Source organism: Aquila chrysaetos, chromosome 15, assembly GCF_900496995.4.
Source record: "Aquila chrysaetos chrysaetos chromosome 15, bAquChr1.4, whole genome shotgun sequence".
NCBI lineage: Eukaryota > Metazoa > Chordata > Aves > Accipitriformes > Accipitridae > Aquila > Aquila chrysaetos.
The window spans coordinates 16,748,065-16,761,065 of NC_044018.1; the positions used below are offsets into that span (position 1 = coordinate 16,748,065).

The 13,001-nt window shown below is 41.6% G+C and overlaps 1 protein-coding gene across 2 annotated transcripts in view; it reads right to left on the reverse strand.

The window, feature by feature from the left end:
• Window positions 1-10,409, reverse strand: part of TAF1B (TATA-box binding protein associated factor, RNA polymerase I subunit B) — a 51,607-nt gene extending 41,198 nt beyond the window's left edge. The window contains exons 1-7 of one of the 2 annotated variants that reach the window (XM_030037567.2): window positions 10,155-10,409; window positions 9,139-9,237; window positions 8,555-8,642; window positions 6,608-6,705; window positions 6,219-6,314; window positions 5,466-5,598; window positions 1,864-2,020 (exon numbers count right to left, since the gene is read on the reverse strand). In XM_030037567.2, the coding sequence (XP_029893427.1) occupies window positions 1,864-2,020; window positions 5,466-5,598; window positions 6,219-6,314; window positions 6,608-6,705; window positions 8,555-8,642; window positions 9,139-9,237; window positions 10,155-10,391 (908 nt within the window). In that variant the 5' untranslated portion in view covers window positions 10,392-10,409. The remainder of the gene's footprint in view (window positions 1-1,863; window positions 2,021-5,465; window positions 5,599-6,218; window positions 6,315-6,607; window positions 6,706-8,554; window positions 8,643-9,138; window positions 9,238-10,154) is intronic. The other variant, XM_030037568.2, reaches the window with a different exon arrangement.
• Window positions 10,410-13,001: the final 2,592 nt, after the last annotated feature.

A 13,001-nucleotide genomic window follows, 5' to 3' on the forward strand; every position in this document is an offset into this window, starting at 1 on the left:
GTTGTTGTTTGGTTGTCTTTTTTCAAACCACACCATCATACTAAGACAGGAACTTGTGAGGATGCATTTGCCTCGTATGACCCCATATGCTTTCCAGAGACAGTTTCCAAGATACAGTAACCAAAGAACAGATATTTAATTATTCAGTTTTCTCTCCAAACAGGATGGGCTAAACAATAATTCTTTACTGTGAACCATTTGCTCTGTCCCAGTAATCGTAATTTACTACTTGGATTTTTGCCATGTACAAACATTATCAGATAGGATTTATATATTTATCTTCTAATCATTGACAAAAATACAGAGTACACTACAGTAGTTCTGACTCCTACAGAATTTCCTTGGGAAGACAGTAGTCAGTAATAAATCTTGTTATTGAACACTACTTTCGAGTTCTACTATTTCTTGATCTACTCAATAAATACTTCTGTATTGCAGGATGCTAGTTTTAATTCTGAATACTGTGGCATTTTGCTGAACATTTTGCAAGCATCATTTATGCAACAGCATATCTAGTCATGCAAATATGCAATGGTTTGTGCAATTCTAATCAATGAAGGCAACAGCCACCCCCTAAAGTTAAATCAAAGGGTTAAACATTGTTGTGCATAGAAATAAATTAGCTAGTATTAACTACTGCACTTTGAGACACACAAACCCCCCCTTTTTAAGAAGTACTTGAAAAAGAGCGTTCTTCAATACCCATCCTTCTCAGAAAGCTTGTACAAAGCTAGAAAAGTGCAGGTTGAAGTTGGCACTACAGGGGAGAGAGGCCATGATGGAAGATCAGGCTCTGGGGTAAACTTCCTTTGTGTTTGTCACACTTTCAGCAGCAGTACTAGTTACACACACCACAGGTGAGGGATGATGTACTCATTGCTTTGCCTTTTAGCTTACAGGTTATATATTTGAAAAATATATTTGAAATCTACCGTATTTTCTACAGTTTTTCCTTTATTTGGTCTGAGTTCTCAATTTGATTTTTCAATGTACTTGAGTCTTTCTGTTCCTTAAATTTTGGCAAAGTAACATTTTTTCATCATCTTTTTAGAAATACCCAATATTCCAACACTTGTTAAAAATGAGTATCAGTATACAAAAGGTCTTCCAAGGAAAATCTAAGAATTCCTGAATTTAAACTATTTGGGCCTGATTTAAAATATTTATTGCTAACAAGAAAAGTTGATGAATTGTTTTTCATTCCTTAAGTAAATAAGGAAAGTGTTCATAGACGTGTTGTGGGGGGAGAAGGGAACTGCATTGTCAGCAATAGTTTGACGGTCTCCATTTAGCATGAAACCTCACTATTAGAACATTTTATTTCTACTATATTAAAAGCTGTATTATTCTGAACTCTGATAATGACAGATACAAAGATACGAAGACAAAAAAGGACTTCCTATATTAATTTCTGTGCCCAACTCCATTGCGTGAAGCTACTTAGCTACCTTTCAGATCACTATATACTGCTGGTATTGTTTGTATGATGACACTGACGTAAGTCCCGGAGAATGTTTACTCATTTAATTCTGGCATGCTGACAACAGCAAATACAGCAAAAGTGTGACCATACACACCTCCAGTGAATCTTAAGAAATTTTGAAGGAGAAGGATAAAAAGCTTCTTTAGCTCCAAAACCTTCTCCTTTACAGGTCTTTGAGATTCATTTTGATCAACAGAGGAGAACATTCTCCAAAAGCAGCTGCACAAACTGTTACATCAAAGAAAAGACAAGACAACTAAATATAGAGAACTTCTCACTATTACTGAGAAAATTAGTAAGAGGGCAATAGTACAGGTCTAATTTTTAAAATATTTATTATTTATAAAAGCAACAAATATTTCACTAGAGACTATTCATACCTTAAGAGATCAGATAACGTCATTGGCTCTCTCAACCAGAGTAATGCCATGTAACAAAATGAAAGGGTCATTGGCATCGTCATCCTCAGTTTCTCCTTTTGGTTCTTCATTAAATACAAGCTACCATCTACCGATCCAGAGCACAGAGAGGTGCTTTCTTGGGTTTATGTTAAAAACAGAAAAGAAAAAAAATTAATTGAATTGATATACACACAATCCATAGTATACAGAAATCAAAATAAAGGAACCTACAAGGACCCTTGTTCAGCAACTAGCAATATTTTGAAATCATTACTTTGGTAGTTGGGTAGTCTGTGTACTTTTCTACTAAACAGCTTAACTCTAATTTATTCTTCTCCCACGATAGGAGAAGACAACCTGTTCCATAAACTGCTGCTTCACTTGACTAACACACCAGATCATATGAAGAGACAAAACTCCCTCTGGCATCCATCAAAACAGACCTTTTGCTGGGAACTACAGTTAAACCTGGAGTTCTAGAAGGACAGTAACTCCTATAAAACATATAACTAACAGTACTTATGAGCTGGAAATACTATTTTCCATTCGAGGGATAAGGGAACAGTGGGGAAACAAGGGAAAATTTTATGTACTTAAATCAATGCCTCAGAGCTGGGGATTAAAACACAGAGTTTTAAATTTCAGAACAGTCAGGATTTTAACGAGAAAATTATTTACACTGCAGAAATTTTACTGAGGTTGTGTATCCATCTGCCATACAATCTCTAACTGTGGAAATATAGGTATTCTTATAAAAAACATATCTAAATTCAATGAAAAAGAAACACCTTTAGAACAAAAATGTAGCAAATGGGGAAGAGGGTGAAAAGAAAAAAAACCAACCACCAACCAAACCTCCCTAAAACCACCCTGCTTCCTTACTGAAATGAATCACTAAAAACTAAGAGAAGCAGCAATGAGAAATTTAATTTAGTAGAGCGATTTATGAGTTAGGAACCTTTTCAGCAGTGAAACTTGCGAGTTCAGAGAAGGAGGAACTAAAAAAAGAAAAGCCTCTCTTCCCTACATCATGACCCAGGCAGGACAAATGAAAACGCATTTAAAGCACACCAGCACAAAATATCAGCATAGGTTCTGTACAGACTTTCTCACTGTGTTTCCCCACAGACTGTTCACCTGTTCAGACAGGAACAGCGAGGGCTGGATCCACAGCTCCCCAGCTTGGAACTGCAGGACTATGGCAAGCAGCCCGCAAAAAACAGTTTAAAACTTCAGAGAGCTTGGCAGCTCCGTGGTTACGCTGGCAGGTGATAGCCAAGCCTGCAAGGTGACAGCGGTCAGTGGTAGAGGTCCAGCACCCACTGACAGGCAGCACGAAGACAAACACTGCAGATACCGTGTTCCTGAGCCAGAACTGGTCTTTGATGCCACCTACCGACTCCTAAAACGGCGGCCAGTAGCACTATGGACACAGCCACAGGTTAAAAGAACCGGCTCGAACATACACCTCGTCCAGCCTAAGACAAGGTCTGGATGAGAGCATCCTACGAGGTCTATCACGTATAGATGCTTGAGAGGACAAAAGCAGGAACATCAGTTAATCCTTTTAGTCAACAGTTTCACCTTTTACATGGATACTTGTGCTTAAAGGCAGCTTCACAACTGAAGCTTCGTTATTAATTTCACATTCAACTCAATTTAAAATAATCCTCATTATATTTCTGGCCTTAATGATGGCACACTATTTCCTTTTATTTCTTCCAGCTTATGCAAGGCATGACAACACACAATTACACACATCTAATAATTTAAGAGTTTAATAGGCTTCTCTAGCAATATCTCAGTGCTATACTCAGTGGAATTTGCCATGAACCCTACACAAAAATAACAACAACAACAAAAAAGCTTGCCAGTTGGACAAGCCTCTTAGGAAAAAGAGGGTGTTGAGGTTTCCAGTCTGTAGCAATAACAGCTCAGTAAAAACAGCACAGAAAAGGAAACCTATGAATCTTCACAAGAATTTAGAGTTGACTACAACACATTTAGTATTACTTGTGTTACATTTAAATATACAAAACAATTTCTATGTTTGTTTGATTTCATCAAAATGTACTTTTAGTGTCACTGAACTCTTAATTCATTTCAAGTGCTTTTAGTGAAATCGGTATGACTAATTAAAACTGAAGTCAATCTCTGAAACAACAGACCAAGAACACATTAAATTATGGCCTATCTTAAAACTATCTAGCTGTTCTAGAACTCAAAGAAACATAACTATAAAAGGCACAAGTACCAAGGAAGAAAGGAGTTTCTCTAGACATCAAAAAGGGGAAGAAAACGGAATGGAATATTTTCACTAGAAATTCTTCGCTCAACTATTTCCTCTTCGTATAACATATATTTGTGTAACACCCAAGATCTGCTATATGTACAAACATACAGTGACTCTTTACCTAAAAATTTAGTTATTTTAATATATAAGGATGAAAGGTACTTGCGTTATATTAAAAAAAATTTGTGTCACCATTTTTGCACCTTTTTCTCCTCTCTAATTCTGTTTGGATGTTTAAAAATTTCTTAATTTTTTTAATTGCTGCAGATGAAGTTTCTCATTCTATTACCATTTCTGGACTTTATGAAATAAAGAGAAAAACATGAAAGAACAAGATGGCATTCTTCTGTGGGTAGACAGGCAATATCATAGAAGAACAGAAATGGGACATAAAGAGGATAGTACATAACAGGGGAAAAAGAAACACTGAAACAGACAAAGAAGGAAAAGGCAAGCAAAGAATAAAGCAAAAAAGAAAAAACATCAGAAGTTTAAAACACAAGCAAAAGCTTTCAAATGTGTCTTGAAATGTATTTCCAATATCAGACACTGCTGCATTGTCTGGCATTACACTTGCCCAGTAGCACCAAACACTCCAATTTTCTATAACATTTTATTTAAAAACGTTTAGCATTCTGTAAATATTTTCAAGTTGATATTGTGAACTGAAAGGAGAAACTGATGGAATGCTAAAAGAAGATTTTTCATAGAAGGGGTTATAGGGAAAGTAGTAAAAAGAATGCAGAGACAAAAGATACAGAAGTACCAAAAATACTGTAAGGAAAAAAAATTAGAAAGCTAAATATATCTATGGGGTAGGGAAAAAAAAACCAACACCCTCTCCCCCCCCCCCCCCCCCCAACTCATGTTTTTCTACATCAAATTCATGACTGACAGCTCTGCTATTAGCTAAACAAGTGCTCATTCTCTTTAAAGCTGCCGTGTTTGTGAACATCTGGCTTTGCAGATATAAGAGCAATTTTTTCCCACTCCCAACAGGAGGCATTGAGCAAACTCACTATAAAATAGAACTTCCTCCTGCAATTCCCATTGTATTTCCAGGTCCTGTTCAACTTTTACCTCCTTGGGTGGGGTTTGGGGCAGGGGGGGGAAGTCTTCTATTTCTGGTAGAATATAAAGTACTCTAGTGGCAAACAGGACTGAAAACTTTACACTTTCCAACCAGTACCTCCAACTCATTGTACATGAATACACTTTATATATATTTATTTATATTAAAAAACCTATGCAAAAATGGTTTCCAGATAGTCCAGTTCATTGCTCCTACCTGAGACCTTGCTAGTTGATGAGGCAAAGCTGCAATCAGTCTGTAGATCCCCCTCACTTTCAGAGACAGACAACATGTGAAGAAGGCTAGGTGTCTCTGGTTCACTGTCCACATCAGTACTGCTATCACATACCTGTTTTTTTGTAAATAAGTCATTGTATTATCTACTGTTACTATCTACTGTTTCAATCTGAAGAAACCAAATACAGCATGAGAGATGCAAGATCAACAGTAAATGAAGTTTAAACCCAAACTGTTCACATTTTTAGTTTCCCTGTGAATCACCAGTACGTAAAGAAACCCTGCAAAAAAAAGTATTTTTAGAGGATTTCTCAAGATAAAAAGACTTCTAGTGATTACATTACATTTCAATCTGCTACAATGACCAGAAAGTTGGCAATACATAGAATCAAAGCTTGATGAAATAAGTAATTTCAAGAGAGCCAGCAGGAAAGAATGGTAACTGATGATGCATTTTGTATTATAATTTCTGGTCTATCTACTGACTATCTATGCCAAGACAAAGCAATATTTTTAAAAAAGCAGTTTTCCGTATTCAGAGAAGTATTTGTCTCTCAAAATAGGAAAAAAAACCCATACAACAAAATGGACACATGGAGCCCTGTTTAGAAGACATCCTTCATACTGAAGTGACATTAATACAAGCTAGATATGTAGCTTGAGCAAAGAAGGTTTCTGTTGTTGCTTTTTAAAAAGATACCCCATCTCATGGGATTTGAGCTTTTCACTTACTGATAATGCTTTGACAGTTTCCCCAGCTGGTCTGTTGCAATATGCCTGTTTGCTCTTCTGAAGGTAACACCTCCAAAAATTGCACAGAATTTCATCCTGATAAATACAAATGGATAGTGATTAGTACTAAGTTTACAAGGTCATTAATTGCTGAGAGAACAGAGTGTAATTTCTACCTCAGGAATCTGAATAATGTTCCAGCTCTAATTTTATTAACTGTGATTTGTAAACTACCTTTTAAAATTACCAGAGAAGCTAAGTTTGTTTTCATATTCTCAATGTTTTTAAAGAGGACATTGTTCAATTCACTTTAAAAATCACGATCTTTTAAAATAACATTTCTTGTAATACACACAGTGCGTGTAGAACTCACACTGATATCTACGTACCTTCATTTGTGGACATACTCCTAATGTTTCTAAAGCTTCAGCTTGTTTCTTGAGTACAAGCTGAAAGCCTTCACAAACATACCATTCACAGCCTCCATCTAAGTGGGAAAAAAAAAAAGTATGGTTTTTTGTTTGTACTGTTTTGGGTTTTTTTTAACCTTGTGCACACTTATTTCCACTTAATATTCTGTTCTCTTGGTATCAGGATAGAGACATGTCTCTCTATTCAATAATTTCAGATCCTAGAGCATAGACCAGGTACACAGAATACTCCATTTGTTCACAGTCTCAATCAAGAAGAAAAGCTACTGAGCAAGCACTGTTCTCCACACATTTCCCAATAATAATATATTTCACTATAACTTCTAGTGCAGCATTTGTAATCAAGTGGAGAGTTAAGTGACCGGTTTTAAAATAACTGAGAACCTGTCATTAAAAAAAGAAATACGATCATTTCTTTCCCATTCCCAGCATAGAAAACTGGAACACATTATGGTGGTGAGTCAGGCAAAAACCAACCAATATCACCACAGTCTTCACCATTCTCTCCCACAGAATCATACACATTCAAATGAAAGAAATTTTCTCAGCTATTTCAAGCTTCTAGCAAATCTCAGCACAACATGAATTTCATAAGGAGGGGGCCTGCTCCAATCTATTCACTATTCCCCCAGACTGCATTACATTTAATTTTCACCCTTACCTCTCTATATTTACAACTCCTTTTCTACAGGCTTCTGGTTTTAGAAATTTTCTCTGCATTTCTCAACTTCCTTTTCATTCCCTCCACAACTCTTGTTCATTATTTTTTGTTACAATCACACCTTGCATCTCACCATCTTAAAAGTTATCTGCCCAAAGCTTCTGCCCTGTTTTAATGATGTTGGCTTTAACTGTTAACCACAGATACAGCTTACTTCTATAAATGCATGAAAATAAGCAGCCGTAGTATAATGTAACTGCACTCATGGGAGGGACTGGGTGAAGCTAAGGATTTCTTAAGAAGCCTGGGGGTTGGCTAATGACCCTCCTAACAGGAGAAAGAGAAAGCATGAAGTGGTACACAGCTCAGACTTTAGGAACAATGCAGGATAAAGACAAGTGGAGGTGGTAAGGTTGTTTCCCTTTTCACTCCTCCCTTCACTTCCACACAATTCTTCTTTTCAAAGAAATGTACTAATCCCACCACAGTAGAGCACAGATAGGTCAGCATCAGAGACAAAAATAACCCCATGTTTCATTTAGCATTGTAATGCATTTTTGCTTTTTGGAAGTGGCCACAACAGTATAACATCTATCCAGCCATCACAGTATACATACACAGCTCCAGCAGCAGCCTTACCATAACATCCTTATGGCATATATCATCATACATAATGACTACTATTCTTCTGAATCATGAAATTGAAAGTATAGAAGTGACTCTGGATGAAAGATGCAATATTGGTTTAGCTATTGTAACTGCGTGAAATCTCTTCCATGCAGGTTTGTGTGTAGGTTACAGGGCCAAGTAGCTGTAATGCAAGCCAGACTGACAATCTAAGAGCTGGACCACCGTCACATCTCACTTAAGAAGACAGACAACTTTTCTGGTTTTGTGATAGCCATCGCAAGGAAGGAACAAAGGGATCACCACATCTGAATACATGCCACCAGTATCTTCAGTCAGTATTGGCTTCCACAAATCAACGTGGCAATAAGTAACATATAGCTCTGTTCAATCCCCCAAAACCCACCACCAGGCTCACAGAGGTCACCTGTGGCTCAGGAAGTCACCAAAGGGGACCGCTGAAGGTTGTGACAGCATCTGGGGGCTGTATTTTGTTCCCGTTCTTACAGTCTTTCCTAGCTATCTGCTTTTGGTCACCATCAAAGACATAATGGGCTAGGTGAACCCTGAGTGAACAGCCACTATTATGCAAAATACAGAGAGAGACTCATACATACCAGTTTTTTCCTGCTTTCTTAAAACTTTGGAGATTGTCTGGACTCTCGTATTAGAAATAAAATCAGTGTTTACAACTTCTCTAGTTCTCTGCAAAACAGGAATATATCTCAGCAAGAAAAAAAGCCAGGCCTAACTTGCACAGATTGCCCCATCATAAGACATAATGGAGGAACTTGTTCAAATTTCCTAAACTAAAGAGAGACAGAACATTCTGAACTTTTCATTCTGAAATTGCAAAAATAGAGAATTACTATCCTGGACATACAGGTCACATGCACCAGGGTTTGCCTACGCTCGTACTGTACTAAAGTGCAGCAATGTCCAGGTAATACTTCTAAGGCATCTAGACAGCATGCCGGCACTACAGCTACAGTAACACAGCATCTTAAGATAGTTCATTTTAAATTTTGTGATTTCGAGGAACATGAGTTTTAAACAGTGTCAAGTAAAGCATGAAAAAGGAAGAATCACAATACTGCCTTCAACTCTTAATGCCAAGGAGAAAAATCTAACATTTTCTTACTAAAAAAACAAGCAGCAATGAAAATAAACCTTTTCCAAGGCCTGTAGCTCAGCTTTTTACCTCAGTAACGTTGTGGCAAGATCTGCAATAAAATCTGCCTCCATCAGTGAGACCCCAGTTCACTTCTGAACATTGGGCACAGCGTTCATTAAAATCTCTCTAAAAGGAAAAAAAACCAACAACACAAAACAACAGAGTTTCACATGTGTTCAGGTAAAACAAATGGCAATACCACTAGGCTACTGCAGAGCTTTTGAGATTATTCACAGAGGAGAATATTTATGCCCTTTATGTTAGCTCTGGGTGATAACAAGTAATCGTAGCATTTGCTATCAGTTGTAGATAACTGTGAACAAATAATTTTAGCTGGCAAGCATCAGCTCTTGTGTATGTGAACATTAGAACAAGGCGAATAATGATCCACACCTAGGGCACACATGACATGGCTTGAAAAAAACTACCCATCAGAAACGGAAGCAGAGACAAAAAGTAGAGAGCGGGAGATGAAAGGAAAAATACATTTCCAGAACTGCAGAGAGACACACGCAGCGGAAGAAAGCCTGCACAAGGCGGTGGAGAGACGTGCCAGGAATACGGGAGACTTCCCGGAGAAGCCGGAGGAGGGAGAGAAGAGGGAAAGCAACAGATTAAAATGAAGCGTTTTCCAGAAGCACCCCACACGAGCGTGCTGGGGCCGGGCAGCTCTCCCTTCGGGCCCGGGGGGGGACGGCCGGCCGCCCGGCGGCACACCCGCGGCCCCTCACCGGCCCCCGCCGGGGACAAGGCACCCGCTCCCGCCGGCGGCCAAGCACCGACCCCGCGGCCGCCACGCCGAGGGCTGCGGGTCAGCGCCTCGCCCGCCGCCCCCGGGCCCCGGTCGTGCCCGGCGGGCGGGGCGGGGCCGGGCCGGGGCAGGCAGCGTCTCCGCTCTCCCGCCGGAGCCGCCGGTCCCCCCTCCCTCCGCCCCGCTCCGCTCCCCAGCCCGCAGCCGCCGAACGCCCGGCGGGGAAGCGCCTCCCACGCGGCCGCCGCGCTCCGCCAGCTCCCTCCGGCCCAGCGAAACCAGCCGCCCCCACCGTTCCCCGCGCCGCGGAGCCGCCCGGGCCCCACCGTGGCCTCCTCGTCCATGCCGGCAGCCGCCCCGGGGCCCACACCATGGCAACCGCGCCGAGCGCCGGAACTGCGGGCCGGCCTGGAAACGGGAGCCCCGGCACTTGCGTTCCGCGCCCGCCGCGGCGCCGGGCACCTCCGGCCTGGCTGCCTCGGGCGGCCTCTCGGTTCATCAAGCCTGTCGCCGGCGAGGGGACCGCCATCTCCCGCCCGCCGCGGGCTCCCCGGGCTCCCGCCCCGTCCCGTCCCGTCCCGTCTCCCCTCACCGGGGAGCTCTCGGCGGGGCGCCTGGAAGGCGCTGAGGGGCCTCTGCGCCCTGGCGCTGCTTGAGGTGGCGCCGGGGGCGGGGGGGTGCTGCGAGGCTCCGCGCTAGGCCCATCGCAGTGGCCGAGGGGCCTGCACGGGCCCCGGGGGGAGAGCAGGGCACCCAGGGGACGTGGGTGCTTGCCCTCAGAGGGGACGTTGGGTGTTTCGCTGAGGGGACATGGGTGCTTCCCCTCAGAGGGGACGTTGGGTGTTTCGCTGAGGTGACGTGGGTGCTTGCCCTCAGAGGGGACGTTGGGTGTTTCGCTGAGGGGACATGGGTGCTTCCCCTCAGAGGGGACGTTGGGTGTTTCGCTGAGGGGACGTGGGTGCTTGCCCTCAGAGGGGACGTTGGGTGTTTCGCTGAGGGGACGTGGGTGCTTGCCCTCAGAGGGGACGTTGGGTGTTTCGCTGAAGGGGCGTGGGTGCTTGCCCTCAGAGGGGACGTTGCAAACTTCACTGAGGGGACATGGGTGCTTCACCTCTGAGGGAACACGGGGCGCTTGCCCACTGCAGCGTCCCCGGGACCCGAGGGGACGCGTGCCCCTCCAGCCCCAGCCCACCGCTATGCCTCTGCGCTGAGCTCCTGCGTCCTGGCCCTCGCATCGCCCTGGCTGGCTACACATGGCGGGTGACCGCTGAGGCCGTGCAGAAGCTGTGGGAAGGGGGACTGCTGCTGCTTGTACAAAAGGAGGCCACAAGAACTCATTTAACTGTGTAAAGTGCTTGGAGATCCTTGAATGAGGGAAACTATGATTTGAAATTCGCTTTCAATTAAAAAAAAACCCCAAACCTCCAGATCTTGATGTTGGTCTCTAATTTCTTGCACGCTAATAATAATATTTAAAGATGTCTAAACACTGAGATCTGTTATTGCAATGAATTTGCCCACAAAATAGGAGAACAGGTTTAGGCCCCTTAAAAAAAAAAAAAAAAAAAAAAAGTCCACTAAGTGAAAGCATGGGAAAAAATTAAAGCTAAAATATACATAGAAAGAGGTGAGGCTGCCTTGACAGCTGTGGTTACATTGATGTTGGAGGATATGTACAGAGCTAGAGGGGAACTGTTTATGTTCAAGAAAAAAGTTATTACTCATACCAACTGTGATCTTTTTTCAGTGTGGGATGAACATTTGTAACACCCATTAAAGAGAATTACGCATATAATTCCTGACATGTTAAAAAGGTGATTGTCAACCTCACAGAAATGTAGCTAATACTTTGATGGAACAGATCCTACTTGTGATTTTAATTTCCATATTTTTTGTTTGTGGAAATACTGTTCTGGGAAAGCAAGGCCATTTCGTGTGACAGAAAGAGTTTGATCTTTTTCTAATGAATTTCTAAGATGAAATACAGCCTTGAAAAAAATCAGGGTAGCTGTATCTGTGACAAAACAGGAAGAGCTGTGTTCCAGTTCAGAAGATGAGGCATTGCTCCTACTGAGAGTGGTGCTCATGTGTGACTCGACACTGTGAGCAGGCAGTGGGCCTGCTCAGTGGATTTAACGAAATTGAAGAACTTGTTTAAATTAAGTGTGGAAGTGACTGCTTTGATGAGGCAGGACGTCAGAGTTAGGACTTCTGTTTTCTAATTAGTGCTGGTCAAAAAAATTGTTAAAGAAAGCGTAATCACAGGACTCTGCCAATTTGTCAAAACCAGAACCCTTCATATTCAGTGGCAGGAAGATAAGCACGACAAGAAGAAAAGTGACTGCACAACAAGAAGTGGGTGACTGCACGGGGAACTGTATTGGTGTAATTCTGGGCATACTGGTGTAACGTGCCAGTAAAGTTTTTTAACAGGCAAGCACTTACTCTCTGCTTTTGGACAACCCACGCTGCTTTTCTGAGCTGCATTTTCTATGCAGGTGAAAGAGAGATATGAAAAACTACCAAACTTTGTAAGGGAAGTTGTACAAAGACTAATACTGATAGAGCTAGTTACTTATTAGTATCCAGGCTCTATATAAATGCAAAGCTTCTATCAGTATTTCTTAAGACCATCAACTAATTAGCGCAGACTAGCAATCTAGTAGCAAAAAATCAAAGCATAATAGGGGTAGCAAGTCTTATACCTATTTCTTAAATATTTTTTGAAATGGCATGTATAAAACCGGTTTTTCAGCATATAAAATTATGTGTAACCTTTGTCCCTAATTACAAGTTACCCAAGCATACTGATAGGGGTATGATAATTTCAAAGCCAGGAGACAGACTGTCTTCCTGCTTCGGCTCACTTTTCTAATTAAGATCATTATGCATAGTAGTCAGATTGATTCAAGGCTTAGATAAATAATACGTCCTGTTGTTTCCATTGATTTGAATTTTTAATGAACTGAGTTCCATTGCTGATATCACATTTCTGGCTCTTGACTGCAGACTTTCTACATGTGAAAATGTAAAAAACTACATATTGGACTGAAAGATGTGTCCCTTGGCCTATCCTTCGGGATATTGCTCATGAAATTGTGCTGGCTCCAGGATACAAACTTCTGTAGCAGGGATTCTC